This window comes from Pelobates fuscus, chromosome 3 (assembly GCF_036172605.1).
Source record: "Pelobates fuscus isolate aPelFus1 chromosome 3, aPelFus1.pri, whole genome shotgun sequence".
NCBI lineage: Eukaryota > Metazoa > Chordata > Amphibia > Anura > Pelobatidae > Pelobates > Pelobates fuscus.
The window spans coordinates 242,720,876-242,738,378 of NC_086319.1; the positions used below are offsets into that span (position 1 = coordinate 242,720,876).

Here is a 17,503-nt window from a genome sequence, read left to right on the forward strand (position 1 = left end):
GTTTATGTTACCTCTAAAAAGTAAAAAATTATAAATATTAAACAGATTATGTGATGTTTAGGATATTGAACTCTATTATGGTCTGCTCTTTAAACATGTATAATTGTAAACAGATTAGTAAAAAGTATTGCCCATTGGTAACAAAACAAATTCTAATTTAGATTTTTTTTTACATAAAGATTAAAATGTAATAAACACTTGACACAATTAAAACAACAACTTAAAATACATCTGTGCAGATTTGACACTGTCAGAAATATATATGTAGCCCAATAATAAAACACCATATAAGAAATAGCACTCAGCAAATGCTCGGGAAACAAGTGCATAATTGGCGTAAACACGTTATAAAAAAAAAAAAAAAAAAAAACGGCTCTCAAAAAGTGGGCAAGACAAGGTTGTGTTTTCACAAAGTCTTTTATGGTATAAAACGAAAAGTAACAAAGGGAAAAAAAGCTCATCACAATAAACGTGACAAATATAACCCGGTGTATCAAAGGAGAGCAGAGCAGGGCACTTTACACACTATGGGTTAGTTAGAGATGTCCTTTCCACTTGGTTGAAACAGACAGCCCATGGCAACCTGTAGAGAGACGGTCTCAATCTCTTGTTAATCGCCAAGATCCAAAGTTCTGAATTTGTCCAGGTTGTAGAAAGATGCCTTTACTATTCTGCCACCAAAATATCTTCCATTTAGATCAACCACAGCTGAAACAGAAGCAAGTGAATAATCAGATGCAATAAATCAAAAATGTAATACCGTTCAACAATAAATTACCTACGGGCAGCTGAGTAATACCTATCTGACATCAACAATATGAGTAGACTTTTTATATTTTTCAGTTGTGAGTAAGCAAGTGTTCTTTGTTTTACAAATTAGGTGTGATTTAAATACACAATTCCCTAGCAAACATAGCAGATTCTCAACATTAAATCTGGCAATTTAATGAAAATTGCAATACTTGCTTTATGCAGAAAAGTGACACAATCAACAATATTTGCCAAAGGTGTGGTTCACATTATAGAAAATTAAAATCAAAAGTAATTTTATTTTTGCATTTTAAATGGGAGCGATTTAAAAAAAATATTTTCTGCATATAACATACGAGAGTTACTCGCAGAACACTAACATATGGGTGTTAAAATGCAGTTAATGCAAAAGTGTAGTTTTAGCATAGGAATATAAAACAGTTTAGCAACAAAAGGGTTACACTGTATAAACACATTTGTCCCATTTTCCTCTCATTGTTGGCTACTTAAAGGTATCATGGCCTGGGTGATTCATTCCTTTATAGAAACACATGTAAGAGCCACTAGACACACGTTTGCTTATGCAAGCCTGTAATAAGCTAAGCACTTATTTGAATTATCTTGGAAAAAAAAGAAGAGGCATGTTGTAAACAAACATTCTCCAAGCAATTAACGTCTGCAGGTTACTTCAGTAATGTGTTAACTGTACGATCAATCTCATTTCATACACAATTACAGGGCTCTTCACCAGCATGTGAATTGTCAAGTTTAAATTTTTAGGCCAAAACAGTTGAATTGAACACCAACAAATCTTTTATCCCCAGTTTGGGTAATTTCTTCTCAAATTTGAAACTTACTTTGTATTTAGAAACAAGGATGAAAAACTCAACCCAATGTAAAACGGACCAATGGTAATGGAATGAAATAGGCAGAAGGTGTTATACATGGTTTTGAAACAATCAGGAAATAAAAATGTGCATAAGTGCCAAAGTTATGGTTTGACCGCCTATATTGCATTGAAAGGATTTAGATCTTAAATATAGTTTAATTAGGCATGTGTGTACATTATACTGTAGGCACACCACTAAGAAGACAAGCATCTGCAAATTAGATTAGTGATTTTTGCCAAAGAGTCATCTGTCTTATGCAATTCAATTTGCAAGCCTTAGCAAATGAGTGTAACAATTAATAATAGTGTGTAATCACCACACTAGTATTCCAACCCTCCCGCAGAAACTTGTCAAGCAAATGGGGCCTTATATAATCTATGCAATTTACCTTTAATTGCGGACTCCACCCGTTCAAATTCCAGAAATATTCTCACAGCATCCTCATCAGGAGCACCAGGGATCTAGAATGCAAACAAACCGATCAGTTGAAATATGTGCTATCACCCATGTCCACACAATGGCTGGAAACTTTCCCTTACACACAAACAAAGTTATAATCAGGGATCAGACACATAGGAACCACTGCTACCACTTAGCCAGTATAATCCAGACAGGTAAAGCCTACACAAATTAGCAGAATTCCTCCTCATGCAAATCAAAGACTAGCTTTATAAGATACAAATAAGTGATTTAACCCTAACTATACCATTAGTCAAGGTAAATAATGTCAAAGGCAAACATGTAAAGTGTCTCACTATTTCAATGCTGAATTAACTTACAGAAAACCAGAAATAAAGAAAAGAAAAAGAAATAAAAGCAGACAGTATTAAGGTAAAAATCTAACTACCAGGAATGCTTGATACACAACTCTCCTGATAAGAAAACAAAATTAAGAATAAAACACAGCTTTATACATATATGCAGACAACAAGGGCCAGAAAAAAGTGAAAAGCCCATGCTGAGGTACTGTTCTGGTCAAAGAGAAACCCCAAGCACATTTCAGAAAAAATAATTTGCAGTTAAGAAAATCAATATGTGGCCTGGGCCAGCACAAGCATCACTTGGAATAGGTGCAGCCACCACCAGACTGTAAAAAAATCTCAATGCAAAATATTTCATAGATTCTCCAAACTTGCAAATAAAAAAAATAAAAAAATAAAAAATCAAGACTGACGAGGCTTCCCAGTTACTCACACCTCCTTCAAACACACGTCAAAATACACATACAAACAAAATCATCTCAATGAAAACACCAAAACACCAATATGCAATTTAATAATACAAAAAGCCATTTTTCCCCTTTAGAAAAAGGATGATGCTTCAGTGAAAGGCAAACCAAGGATAAACCAGGAAGTACGTAAACCTTTCGAATATTATCATGTTAATAAAGAAAGACACATCAGCTCTATACTTTTAGCCTCAAAGCACATTAGTACTGGTTTTGCCTCTTTTTTGATGTCAAACATAAGCATAGATGCAGTGCCACAATGTGGTAATAAGCTTTAATAATGAACACACAAGAGGCATATAAATCATATTTAATCAGTCAAGCAATGACATCAGGGAAAACAGGGAGGCAAGCACTGTTATTAGGAAATGTAGAGGATAAACTGTTAAACCAAAACAATAATCAACTGTCAATTCAGCTAAAAAAAAAATATAAAAAAACATTAGTAAATGCATACTGATTGTGGGCATGATGCCTTATTTACTTAATGGATATAAATCTTAGATTCCAAACCAGAAACGATTAGTCAGAATCAAATCCATATAAAAATACAAGTTACTCTTGCAGTAATTATCAGAACTAAGAAGGGAATTAAAATAAAAAATTGAGAAAATAAAACAAATAACTTCCAACCACCATTGTTCTCAGCAACTAGTAACCAGGGGTAGTGGGGGAGAGAAAACCCCAAGTCCTGGATAACTTAGTCTCTTTTTACACCTATTTAGAATATTTACTATTTGTATTCCAATCCACCTCCACCCCTCTTTCCTTTAACATCTGTATGCCATGAACAGTTTATACAGCTGGGAAGTGATGAAGAATATGTGCTGCAGGAAGCATAAGAGATAACATTTAAATTGGGTCAATGCAATGTGACCATCAAAACACTCTGTGTTTGAGCTAACGGCAACTTCAAAGAAAAGAAAATGGAAAAGGAGTTTATAGTTTAAAGAACACTCCAAACAACAAAACCACTACAGTGCCTCCCCCCACCCATGTAAGTAGTCAGGACTTGGTTCACTGGCTGAGAGTGCTTAGACATTGTCTGCCAATGAACATACCATGCACAGCAGGGTTTAGCTCAGGAGAACAAACAGAAGTCGCACTACCTGTGCACAACAGATGTAGTAATTAATTAAAACCATTAGTAAACAATTTGACTAATTCCTTTGGTTGGACACCAGGGCACACTGTAGTGGTTATGGTGCTTGTAGTGTTTCATTTAAGTTTTAGGGGAATGGAATACCTATGCAAGTATACCCGAATGCATCTACAGGTGTACAATTTTAAGATATACAGTTAGACTATTCTTGAAACACAATAAAGCCATTCATCTTGAATCCCTGTAAAACTCCATACGATTTCTGCCAAGACAAATATAAATAGAAAAATGCACTTACCTCAAAAATAACACATTTTGAAACTTTTCCATATTTTTCACATTCTTCTTTAGTTTCAGCTTCTAGATCTTCATCAACCTCTCCGGCACCTACCATGTTCTGTGGTTAAACAGAAGAGAGTGCATGTTTATTAACAGAGTCAGAAAGCTACAATAAACTGCATTTTGGAATTGCACCAATATTGAACTGAATTTATAAATGCATAAGCAAAAAGCACTTAAAAAGTGTCTAAAGGGGCGTGGCCAGCGACTAAACCGAGCGGACGTCTTCCTGCAGAGCTCCGCTCGGAAAATAGACAAAAAACGGCAAAACCGCGAGAAAGCGACTACAATCCCAGCTGAAAAAGCTATCCCCCCCACGGAGAGAATATGGGGAAGAAGCACAAGAAGCCTCAGGGCCTGTCTACACCAAGACAACCCGACATACGGCAAGCTTTTACACCCTCCCAGAGACACAAGATGGCGCCTGCGGCCTGCTGCACCTCAGAATCCTCAGTTGAGGAGGAGGATATACCCTCACCCCGATCAGGAGAGCGATACGAAACGCCAGACTCCGGGGATGACGGGACCCCAGCCACAAAGGGAGATATCAGGAGGCTGCTGGTAGAAATGCGGCAAATATGGAGAGAAGATCTCCAAAAAGTTCAAACGGAAGTGGCAGATGTGTGCCGTGCGGTCCAAGGCCTGGAACTCCGAGAGGCTTCCAGAAACAGCAAAATCTGCGCTATGGAACAAGCTCAAACGGATCTTACGACCCAGGTACAAGACCTAAAACGCACAGTGACCACCATGGAGGCAAGGCACAGGATAAAAAACCTGCGCCTAAGAGGAGTACCTGAGACAGTACAGGATGCGCAGCTCCTGACTTACACCCAAGACCTCATGGCAACCATGGGCATAAACCCTGTTCCGACCGGCAATTTGATTACTGCAGCATTTAGGGTGCGCAAATCAGCGGCAGCACCTAAGGATGCACCCAGAGACATTATAATAGTCACACGTGACATTTCCGCGAAAGCCACCGTACTGACCCGATCCAGGGAGCTGGGCACAGTGCAACATGCAGGACACAGAGTGGCGATATTTCCAGATACACCGTTCTCGGCCTTACTGGAAAAAAGAAAGTTAGCACCCATAGCCCGGAAACTGAGAGACGCCGCTATCAAGTACCGCTGGGGTATGGACGGATCCCTAATCACAGACATCAATGGTGAGAGCAACACACTCACATCAAAGGGAGACTCTGACGGCTTTTTGAGGCTCATTGCCTTGGGGAAACCGCAGAATATAGGTACCCCACCACCCACAGAACCAACAGCAGTGACGGAACACTCCACGCGAACCAATCGCAAGCCAGTCAGGCTACTAGGTGCCGGCATCAAGAGACTGACTCCAATACCCAGAAACAGCGCACAGACCCCTACAAGTAAAGCGCTGCAGATAGACAAACTGTTTAGAGAGCTACGAGACTAAGCTGCAGAGCAAAGAGCAAGAGGCCAGTGGGTATTGGCATAAGGCACAATAGTGCAGGTCACATCTTATTCATATGCATCTTATTCATCTTATCTTATTCATCTTATTCAACGTTGATCAAATGATGCAAACAGTACTACTGTATTTTCTTTATACATTGTTGCATTCTCATTCACATTATTGTAATCACACTATATAATATGTTTATCAATGTCTTATATAAAACACCAATAAAAACATAAATTGAAAAAAAAAAAAGTGTCTAAAAAAAAAATACATGTTTACTACTGCTGGCTTTTTGAAATACTGTATACACAGGTACTTCTAACAAATGCTACGTAATTGATGCTTGCAATTATCTGATTAGGAAATAGAAAAACTTGATACATATGTTTTTCTTCTTACCCGTAGTAAAACAACCTTGGTGGGGCACTTTAACATTTCTGTCAGAGGGTTTGGGTCCGCTTTCTTTGAGGAGTCAACTGAAAGGTAGAAATACAAACCTTAATCCAAGCTAAGCGCACCACGCACGCATTGTAGGCACAATTTATACATTTACAACACATTTGCACATTATATCTGCACAGACTGCAATTGAGGGGTCATTTGTCACACAAAATATTCTAGTTCTCAGCAAATTAGTTATTCTTTTTTTCTGTGTTGTGTGAAAAAAGTTTATTTTTTAATTTTTTATCTAAACGGTTGTGTGTAGAGACATTCAAAAATTTGTCTTTATGCTGTAAAAAATGTGGCAAGATGTTGTCAACCTTATTTTGCCACGCAGTTTGTACTGTTATTTGTTAAACTACATGACAATTTATGAATTCAATTTCTGGCAGATCATATAGAAATTTTATCTAAATCTGTAACTACTTAATTTCCCATGAAACTCCGCAATCACAAACATACCTTTATCTGCCAAATCCCCAACAATAATTTTGCCTCCTCTCTTGCTTGTTTTTTCAACAGAAAGCGCAGTGCTGAGCCCCTGTTCATGCTTTCCAAGACCCTGACCTTCCCGGAAGCCATACTTCTGCATTATTTTGTGAGCCACCGTTCCACTGTAAAGTAAAAAATAAAATAAAAATAAAAAATTCTGACTGCATGGGTAATACATTGCTAATGCTTAATCAAAGCCTTTTCTAAAATATTCTTATTACTGTGGCCATAATATTAGCATTTCTTTAATTTGTATGTAATTATACTTAAAGCGGCACTGTCATGCCGAATTCCGTTTTTTTTTAACCCCCCTCCCGCCTCAACTACATCCAATCGACCCCCTAGTCACCCCCAAATGCCCCTATGCCCCCCACATTACCTATTTTTTATTCTTTATTTTCTGCCCCGATCTATATTCAGGGCGCCGCCATCTTTGTGTGGGTAGGTGAAGTCCCTGTGGGACACGTCATCTGCCCACACTAGATAGCCCTGAGATTCCCGCACATGCCCAGTGAAACATCTGGACATGCGAACGGGAATTTCACCTATTCATTCATTCATCAGACAGACGAATGAATGAATAGAAAAAATCAGACGAACAAACTAACACTGTGTATCAGTGTTCGTTTGTTTGTTCGGTTTATTACAAGGAGGGAGCTACCGGCGTGCAGCTCCCTCCTTGCAATATGTAAAGACAGAAGCGGCAGGGAGCAGTGCTCCCCACCACTTCATAAGCCCCCCAGGTCCTCTCCTCACTCTATGGGGGTCAATATGACCCCCATAATAGCACAAGGGAGATTAAAATCTCCCCAATGCCCCTACTCGCTATACCGCGAGTAGGGTCATGTCCACTAAACAGTGAGCAGCCTGTGGCTGCTCACTGTAAAAAAAAAAAAAAAAAAAAAAAAGGGTAATAAGGGGGGGACGGGGGACCTACTGTCCTCCCCCGCCGGACCCCACCCCTGGACGGCGGGTGGGGGCCATAATGGGAATGAGGGGGGACCTACTGTCCTCCCCTCAGGCCCCCACCCCTGGGCGGCGGGTGGGGGCCATAATGGGAATGAGGGGGGACCTACTGTCCTCCCCTCAGGCCCCCACCCCTGGGCGGCGGGTGGGGGCCATAATAGTAATAAGGGGGGGGGACCTACTGTCCTCCACCCCCCGGCCCCCACCCCTGGGCGGCGGGTGGGGGCCATAATATTAATAGGTGGGGGGGGGGGGACCTACTGTCCTCCCCCCCCGGCCCCCACCCCTGGGCGGCGGGTGGGGGCCATAATAGTAATAAGGGGGGGGACCTACTGTCCTCCCCCCCCCGGCGGCGGGTGGGGGCCATAATAGTAATAAGGGGGGGGACCTACTGTCCTCCCCCCCCCGGCGGCGGGTGGGGGCCATAATAGTAGTAGGGGGGGGGGACCTACTGTCCTCCCCCCCGGCCCCCACCCCTGGGCGGCGGGTGGGGGCCATAACGATAATGGGGGGGGACCTACTGTCCTCCCCCCGCCCCCACCCCTGGGCGGCGGGTGGGGGCACTAAGTAAATTCCCCCCCCCCCCCCATCAAGGTGACTAGGGGTGCCCAAGCCCCTAGTCACCCACCCCCCACCCAAATAAAAAATGCCCCTACCTACCCCCCTCACCCTAAAAAATAGTGAGGGGGGAATAAAATTGCTAACCTGTAAAGTAAAATTAAACTTACCATTCGACGTCTTCTTTTTTCTAAAATCTTCATTTTCAGCCCCAAAAAAGGCCAAATAAAAAACCATCATAGCCGTCGAACTAAAAATAAAATAAAAAACCCGAGCGCAAAAAAAAAACCCGACGAAAAAGAAAAAACCCGAGCGCACAAAAAAATAATCCATCTTGACCCATGGAGGGCTCCGCGCAGACTGAGCTCCGCAGGGCGGGGCAAGGCTTATAAAGCCTTGCCCCGCCCTGCAATTAGCCTAAGAACACTCTGATTGGTGGGTTTAAGCCAATCAGAGTGCTCTTTGTCATTTTACAAGCGTGGGAAAGTTCTTTGGAATTTTCCCACGCTTGTAAAATGACACAGAGCACTGTGATTGGATGGATTTCAAGCCATCCAATCACAGTGCTCTGTGTCATTTTACAAGCGTGGGAAAATTCCAAAGAACTTTCCCACGCTTGTAAAATGACACAGAGCACTGTGATTGGATGGATTTCAAGCCATCCAATCACAGTGCTCTGTGTCATTTTACAAGCGTGGGAAAATTCCAAAGAACTTTCCCACGCTTGTAAAATGACACAGAGCACTGTGATTGGATGGCTTGAAATCCATCCAATCACAGTGCTCTGTGTCATTTTACAAGCGTGGGAAAATTCCAAAGAACTTTCCCACGCTTGTAAAATTACAAAGAGCACTCTGATTGGCTTAAACCCACCAATCAGAGTGTTCTTAGGCTAATTGCAGGGCGGGGCAAGGCTTTATAAGCCTTGCCCCGCCCTGCGGAGCTCAGTCTGCGCGGAGCCCTCCATGGGTGAAGATGGATTATTTTTTTGTGCGCTCAGGTTTTTTCTTTTTCGTCGGGTTTTTTTATTTTATTTTTAGTTCGACGGCTATGATGGTTTTTTATTTGGCCTTTTTTGGGGCTGAAAATGAAGATTTTAGAAAAAAGAAGACGTCGAATGGTAAGTTTAATTTTACTTTACAGGTTAGCAATTTTATTCCCCCCTCACTATTTTTTAGGGTGAGGGGGATAGGTAGGGGCATTTTTTATTTGGGTGGGGGGTGGGTGACTAGGGGCTTGGGCACCCCTAGTCACCTTGATGGGGGGGGGGGAATTTACTTAGTGCCCCCACCCGCCGCCCAGGGGTGGGGGCGGGGGGAGGACAGTAGGTCCCCCCCCATTATCGTTATGGCCCCCACCCGCCGCCCAGGGGTGGGGGCCGGGGGGGAGGACAGTAGGTCCCCCCCCCCCTTCTACCATTAGGGCCCCCACCCGCCGCCCAGGGGTGGGGGCCGGGGGCTGGAGGACAGTAGGTCCCCCCCCTTATTACTATTATGGCCCCCACCCGCCGCCCAGGGGTGGGGGCCGGGGGGGAGGACAGTAGGTCCCCCCCCCTACTACTATTATGGCCCCCACCCGCCGCCCAGGGGTGGGGGCCGGGGGGGAGGACAGTAGGTCCCCCCCCCCCTTTTACCATTAGGGCCCCCACCCGCCGCCCAGGGGTGGGGGCCGGGGGCTGGAGGACAGTAGGTCCCCCCCCTTATTACTATTATGGCCCCCACCCGCCGCCCAGGGGTGGGGGCCGGGGGGGGGTAGGACAGTAGGTCCCCCCCCCCTACTACTATTATGGCCCCCACCCGCCGCCCAGGGGTGGGGGCCGGGGGGGGTAGGACAGTAGGTCCCCCCCCCTACTACTGTTATGGCCTCCACCCGACCCCCAGGGGTGGGGGCCGGGGGGGGGGGGAGGACAGTAGGTCCCCCCCCTCTTATTACCATTATGGCCCCCCCCCCCGCCGGCCAGGGGTGGGGGCCGGGGGGGAGGACAGTAGGTCCCCCCCCCCCTACTACTATTATGGCCCCCACCCGCCGCCCAGGGGTGGGGGCCGGGGGGGGAGGACAGTAGGTCCCCCCCTCTTATTACCATTATGGCCCCCACCCGCCGCCCAGGGGTGGGGGCCGGGGGGGGGAGGACAGTAGGTCCGTCCCCCCCCCCTCATTATCTTTATGGCCCCCACCCACCGCTCAGGGGTGGGGGCCGGGGGGGGGGACAATAGGTCTCCCTCCCTTATTTTACTTTAAAGCCCCCACCCGTCGTTTACGGGTGGGGGGCAATATTTTTTTTTTTTTTTTTACAGTGAGCAGCCACAGGCTGCTCACTGCTTATTAGACATGCCCCTACTCGCGGTATAGCGAGTAGGGGCATATTCTTTACTATTCATTTTTACTTAGTATTAGTAAAGTTGGCTGAAAGACCAGTTTAGGTCTTTCAGCCTTTTAGTAGATAGCTCCCTGATACCGTGGGAATTAGGGAGTTATCTACTAAGCGGCTGCAAGATGCAGCCACAGCAATGGAGGATCGGGGTTTCATTCATTTGAATGAAATTCCGATCCGAACAAAGTACCGAATTGCATCCTAACACCAATGGAGAAACAGTGCTCATTCTGTTAGGATGCAATTCGGCAGTTTTGCCGGCGTTCTGTCTAAGTGACAGGACGTTCGGCAATACTGACAGGAAGCATTGTGGGAACTGGGAGGAAAGCTAGGGATCATGGGAAAATTGCTCTGACCAGCGGAAATGAAGCACACTTTGCTCCTCCGCTGGTCAGAGCTGGTCAAGCGGAGGAATCCTCCATAAGACAGAGTCCCTACTTTGTCTTATGATTTTAAAGAAAACTAAAGAAGACAGGAAGAAAAGAATAACAGATCCTGAGAGAGGGGGAGAAGAGGAAGAGATTGAGGAAAGGCAAGTTCGGCATGACAGTGCCGCTTTAACTGTAACCTAGCACCTAATATGCTCATGTCAATGCCTGGAATGCCCTTTTTAATAAGTAAATGTAATCTTAGTTTGTTAAAGATTTTCAGTATGTTGGTGCTAGCTTATCGTCATGTGACCATTGATTTCTAATATCTTACATTCTATTATAATGCAAAAAACATTTACACAAATAAAACATTACTTTTTTGGCATGCACACATATTTTGGCAATGCACACACATACACCGGATGTAGTTGTAATAAGTCATGTTTTTCAATATGTAAGGGCTTTATTCCTTACCCCATATTTGCTAAGAAGGAATTACTAGGCATCGGTGGTGAACGTGATCTCTCTGGCTCATCATACATCGGTGGTGGTATGGCAGCTTTTGCAACGGGAGGACGTGGCTTTGGTTCGTCATCATATTGTGGCACAATAGCTAAAAGAAGCCAAAATACACCATTCAAATTATGAACACTGTCATCACAATATATATCTAAAACATATCTATAAGATGTGTTGTAGAGCACATATAAATAAAACAAATGTTATAGATTACATATAATAAAAAAATATTCTTTTAATATAAATTAAAGGGACACTAAGCACCAAAACAAATTTATCTGTATGAAGCAGTAAGAGTGTGTAATTCATACCCCATGCAGTCTCAATGCTGAATTTTCTGCCATTTGGGAGTGAAATCACCTTTGTTTCTGTTTATGCCCTGGCTGTGACTCACACATTTTAAAATCAGATTGCACAGCACAATGTGACTCACAGACTCTTTTTCAGGACGTTCGTAGGGAGACGTGGCTAGGGTTTCATAAACATCGCAGTTTAACACCTAAATGGCAGAGATTTGAACAGTGAGACTGCAGGCGCATGATCTATACACCAAAACAGCTTCATTAAAGGAACATTTAAGGGTCAGGAACACAAACATGTATCCCTGACCCTATAGTATCAATACCACCATCTAGCCCCCTTGGAACCCCTTGCCTCCATAAATATAGTAAAATCTTACTTGTATTCAAGTTTGAAGCTGCTGCCTCTGCTTGTGAACTGCCTCTGACATAATCAGAAGTGGTGGTCTTAGCCAATCACAATGCTTCCCAATAGGACTGGCTGAGTCTTCCAAGGAGGCAGATCAGTGGCAGAGCCAGCATGATTCAAACACAGCCCTGGCCAATCAGCATCTCCTCATAGAGCTGAATTGAATCAATGCATCTCTATGAGGAAAGTTCAGTGTCTGCATGCAGAGGGTGGAGACACTGAATGTTTGGATGCATTTTAGGCAGGACTTACCCAGGAAGCACCTCTAGTAACTATTTGAGAGGTGGCCAGTGGAGTTATCACTAGGCTGTAATGTAAACACTGCATTGTCTCTGAAAAGACAGTGTTTACAGCAAAGCCTGAAGGGTATGATTCTACTCGCCAGAAGAAATGCAATAAGCTGTAGTTGTTTTGGTGCTTATAGTGTTCCTTTAAATGTTTGTGTTCAAGTGAGCCAAATAATAGCAAATAAACAATACATCTTGCAGATGCAGGTAGTCTCTTCAAATAGTTCTGCTTCATGTCCATTTCTTATTCTCTTTCAAAGCTTAACTAAACACAAAAGCTGAAGATAACCCAGCTCAATGTATTTATAGATATCCATTTTAAACATTCAAACATATTGTAACCCCTTAACGAATGCATGACTGACTACACCATGCAGGGTTTGATGACAGCACAGACCATCAAGACTTTAAGATACCAGCTGGGCTAGACCCTTGTTGGTACCAGGGAGCCACATATATCATTCGATACTCGAGCATCACCTCTGTGGTTCCAGTACCTAAAATAACTTGGAGGGACCCTATTGTGCCTACCCGGTGGTGGCAAGTGGGTCCTCTAAATATAATAACCTGGAAAAGGAGGGCCCTACTGTCCCACCTAGCCCCACTCATTGATTGTATCTCTAAATATAATAAGGGGGGATGACATTCTCCTAACTGCAGCTTGGTCGGTGAATCACAAGGGAGGATTTAAACCTCTGTTATACTTCTAGTAACAACTGAAAGACCAACATTAAGAAAAGAGCTTAATTTTGATATTTCAGCTGCTTAGTAGATGCTTCAATAAATTGGTTAATATTCTTATGTGGGATTGCCATAAAAATACAATATAAGGGACCTATCAAATAATCTGCTCTGTAATTTGGTATCCTAAAATATGCACACAAGAGTACAGATGTCGGGAGTTATCCTCTAAACAGCTGCAATATGCAGTCATAGATCACAGAAATTCATTAGTCCGTATGAAATTCAGATTCCAAAATACGGTCTGAATTTCATCCAAACCACATAGCCCAATGAACGATATTTGGTTCAGACAGATGGAAATGTTTTTTCACCCAAATTCATTCAGACGAACTGATAATTTTCATTGTGCCCACGTTTATGTTTTATTATAAGGCATACTAGTATACTGCATTAGTTCTTTTGGAACAGCAACACTGAGGAAAGATGATAGACTTAGTAATGCACAGTGAAAACAGATCTAGGTTAAACAAACTGAAAGTTTAAATACATTCTGTTTTATATAAGGAACAGAGGTTAGCAGTATTTCTGCTTTCTCATAGCACGTGCATAGCTATAGTTATCCATGTACACAATTGTCATAACTAACACATGTAAAGCAGCAACATTTTTGTCATAAGCAATGACGTGTCAAACCTATGTACATTGTAAAATGTAACATATGTACGTGAATATATATTCTAAAGTAGAAGTACTCCACCTAGTGTCAAAAATAAGCATACATAATCTCCTAAAGTTATTGAAAGCTTACATTCTCGGTCCTTCTCAACAAGGGATGTTGGTGGTGCAATAGCAGCTCCTCCTACTACTGTGAACATAAAACCATATAATTAGTTAAAATATATTTGACACAAAACTAATCATTCTGACTACATCCACTTTCCAAACACATGCACAGTATGTTCAAGAGTTGAAGTGAACAAGTTCACATATATATCACTTAGTATTGCAGTAGTACCTATATGCTGCTGTGATGTTTACTTTTTCTTATTACGGTACATTTATTTTAATAATTTTAAGTCAGAGATAGGCATTTGTGTCCCACAGCTCTAACAACAACAAAGTAAGTCATATAAAAATAAACTAGATGTTAGAGCATACAAAAAAACAAACATTTTATCATATGTACATATTTATTTTTGTGGCACACATCTAGTTAATTTGTTTTACCTCACACAAAAATGTCTCATTTTGCTACTTCAGTAGCAGGAAATACATTCTAAGAAGTCACACAGAGAAATATGACACATTCTACAATAGCTACCATTCACATACAGTCTTATTGTAACATAGGCTGTGAAGGCAGCACCAGGAGAATGTCTAAAATAGCTTATATACATATAAGCCAATTAATTACAGATTTTCTGGTATCGAGGGGTTAAACATTAGAAAAGATCTGTAGCATTTATTTACATTTTATTTCACAATAAGAAAGAAAAAATAAATCTACAAACTATACCTGGGGGAAAAGTACACCAATACTGCATATGAAATTTCCCTGTGTTAGGAACACTAACACAAATTTATGTTTTGGATTTTTTTTTTACATTTTAATTTATATTTAGGAATTCTGATTGTTAAAATAAAAAAGGAAAGCCTTTAAACTTTCTGTAATCCAGCTCACAAACAGTCTCCTTTCAGGAATAGCTCCACCCACAACGAGATCATCAGTTATGGACTCCGGTCCAAACCAATGCTTCTTACAGAGAAGCATTAAACGCATTCATGGTCATCACCCTGTTTGTGAGGATGCTGAACATGAAGACCTTTGAAAATCAGTTTGGACTAATGTAAACATTCCCTTTTCTCAGAAACGACAAGGTTTTATTTTGTCCAAGTAAAAGGAGTTTTTCCATGCACCAAAATCATTTAATATATAGTGGTTTTGGTACTCTAGAGTGTCCTTTAAAAGGGCTACTCTGTACATCATACCCATTACAGCCCGCTGTTGCAGATTACTCTGGTGCCATTCTCTGGTAAGGGGGCAAACAGTTTTGCCGCAGATTCCCAGTTACCTGAGTCCCGCCAAGCGCAAAACCTTTTGGAATGCAGGATGAACACATATGAACAAACCTCTCTGTACACAGAATTAACATGAACTGGCACAAATCTGACATAGCAAGCTGCTATATGTCAGAATGTGCAGCATTTAACAGTGGAATATATATTTTTGTGCTCGGAATTTAATATGTAATGGATAGTGTCTAAGATGAAAATTTGGTTGTGGTGTGCCGAAACCAACGTCCGAGTGGGCCTGTAAATAAAAGAGGGCCCACCTTCCATAGTTCCAAAAAAAATGTGTTATCCTCCAGGCACCAAGGAGGTTAAGTTAATTTACACTCTATGGTCTGGCTGTGCCAGGACAGACTGACATGCCAAGTAAAAAAAAAAAAAAAGTAAGTTAGCCAATGGATATCAAATACCGTATATACTCGAGTATAAGCCGACCCGAATATAAGCCGAGGCCCCTAATTTTACCCCAAAAAACTGGGAAAACATATTGACTCGAGTATAAGACTAGGGTGGGAAATGCAGCAGCTACTGGTAAATTTCTAAATAAAATTAGATCCTAAAAAAATTATATTAATTGAATATTTATTTACAGTGTGTGTATATATTGAATGCAGTGTGTGCGTATGAATGCAGTGTGCGTATGAGTGCAGTGCGCGTATGAGTGCAGTGTGTATGAGTGCAGTGCGTGTGTGTATGAGTGCAGTGTGTGTGTGTATGAGTGCAGTGTGTGTGCGTATATATTAATTGAATATTTATTTCCAGTGTGTATATAATGAGTGCAGTGTGTGTGTATGAGTGCAGTGTGTGTGTATGAGTGCAGTGTGTGTGTATGAGTGCAGTGTGTGTGTATGAGTGCAGTGTGTGTGTATGAGTGCAGTGTGTGTGTGTGAGTGCAGTGTGTGTGTGTGAGTGCAGTGTGTGTGTGTGAGTGCAGTGTGTGTGTGTGAGTGCAGTGTGTGTGTGTGAGTGCAGTGTGTGTGTGTGAGTGCAGTGTGTGTGTGTGAGTGCAGTGTGTGTGTGTGAGTGCAGTGTGTGTGAGTGCAGTGTGTGTATATGAATGAAGTGTGAGTGTGTGATGCAGTGTGTGATGCAGTGTGTGTTTGTGTATGTGTTGGTGGGGGTGGGCATTTGATATATTATTAATTATTATTATTTTTTTTATATTATTATTTTTTTTAATTATTATTTATTATTTAATTATTATTATTATTTTTTTTTTTTTTTATTATATTTTTTTTTCGTCCCCCCTCCCTGCTTGCTAGCTGGCCAGGGAGGGGGGCTCCTTCCCTGGTGGTCCAGTGTCATTGGTAGTTCAGTGGGGGGAGAGGGGTGCTGGCAGAGCTGTACTTACCTTTCCTGCAGCTCCTGTCAGCTCTCTCCTCCTCCGCGCGGTCTGTGCAGCTCCCTCTGTCAGCTCCCAGTGTAAGTCTCGCGAGAGCCGCGGCTCTCGCGAGACTTACACTGGGAGCTGACCGAGGTGCTGAACGGACGGCGCGGAGGAGGAGAGAGCTGACAGGAACTGCAGGAACTGCAGGGATTAAGTTACATTATATATGATCATACATTGAATAAGCTTGCCACTATGCCAGGATAGTACCTGCTAATGGGTTGTGTTGGTGAGGTGGCAGTCTTATGCAATGCATGAGCCTTAACTATGACATGTTAAAAGAGCTAAACTGGCTATCGCTGGAATCCTGAGGCACTCTTCATCTTTCCAGCCTTGTGCATAAGAGCATTTCTGGGACGCTCCCACCCTACCTGAGTAGTAGCTCTCCCCAGATGTTCCCACCTCCTATAACCTACGATTAAGTACTAGCACGATATTTAGCATACCGCAATACAAAAATAAAGTGGCACGATCCTCATTTTCCTACAGAGCACCGCAAATATAGAATAAACTTAGGGACACAGTCAAATCTTCATTCAATCTAAAATCTTTTAAGAGATCTATGGCAATATACCTCAGCACATAATCCACCACTCAAACTATTCAATTCTGTGAACACATACATACATACATACACATATAAATACGGTATATACAGATAGTGGCACTCACCATTTCAAGGACTATAAATGAAGAAAATTATGCCCTGGTGCAATCCCACGCTGGGTATGGACAGTAGGTAGAAAAGAGATGCACTCTATGGTCTTTAAACACTGGTATTTATTATCCAAAATCACAACATAGATATGATCGACGTTTCGACCTATTCAGGTCTTCCTCAAGAAGAAATCACTGGTATTTATTATCCAAAATCACAACATAGATCTTGAGGAAGACCTGAAT

At 42.3% G+C, this 17,503-nt stretch overlaps 1 protein-coding gene across 3 annotated transcripts in view; it reads right to left on the reverse strand.

Annotated features, from left to right (window-relative positions):
- Positions 1 to 398: 398 nt before the first annotated feature.
- The window catches only part of RBM17 (RNA binding motif protein 17), a 30,425-nt gene continuing 13,320 nt past the window's right edge, over positions 399 to 17,503 (reverse strand). For all 3 annotated transcript variants that reach the window (XM_063445459.1, XM_063445461.1, XM_063445460.1), the window contains exons 6-12: positions 13,952 to 14,008; positions 11,420 to 11,558; positions 6,650 to 6,801; positions 6,146 to 6,222; positions 4,269 to 4,367; positions 2,029 to 2,101; positions 399 to 708 (exon numbers count right to left, since the gene is read on the reverse strand). In XM_063445459.1, the coding sequence (XP_063301529.1) occupies positions 611 to 708; positions 2,029 to 2,101; positions 4,269 to 4,367; positions 6,146 to 6,222; positions 6,650 to 6,801; positions 11,420 to 11,558; positions 13,952 to 14,008 (695 nt within the window). In that variant the 3' untranslated portion in view covers positions 399 to 610. The remainder of the gene's footprint in view (positions 709 to 2,028; positions 2,102 to 4,268; positions 4,368 to 6,145; positions 6,223 to 6,649; positions 6,802 to 11,419; positions 11,559 to 13,951; positions 14,009 to 17,503) is intronic.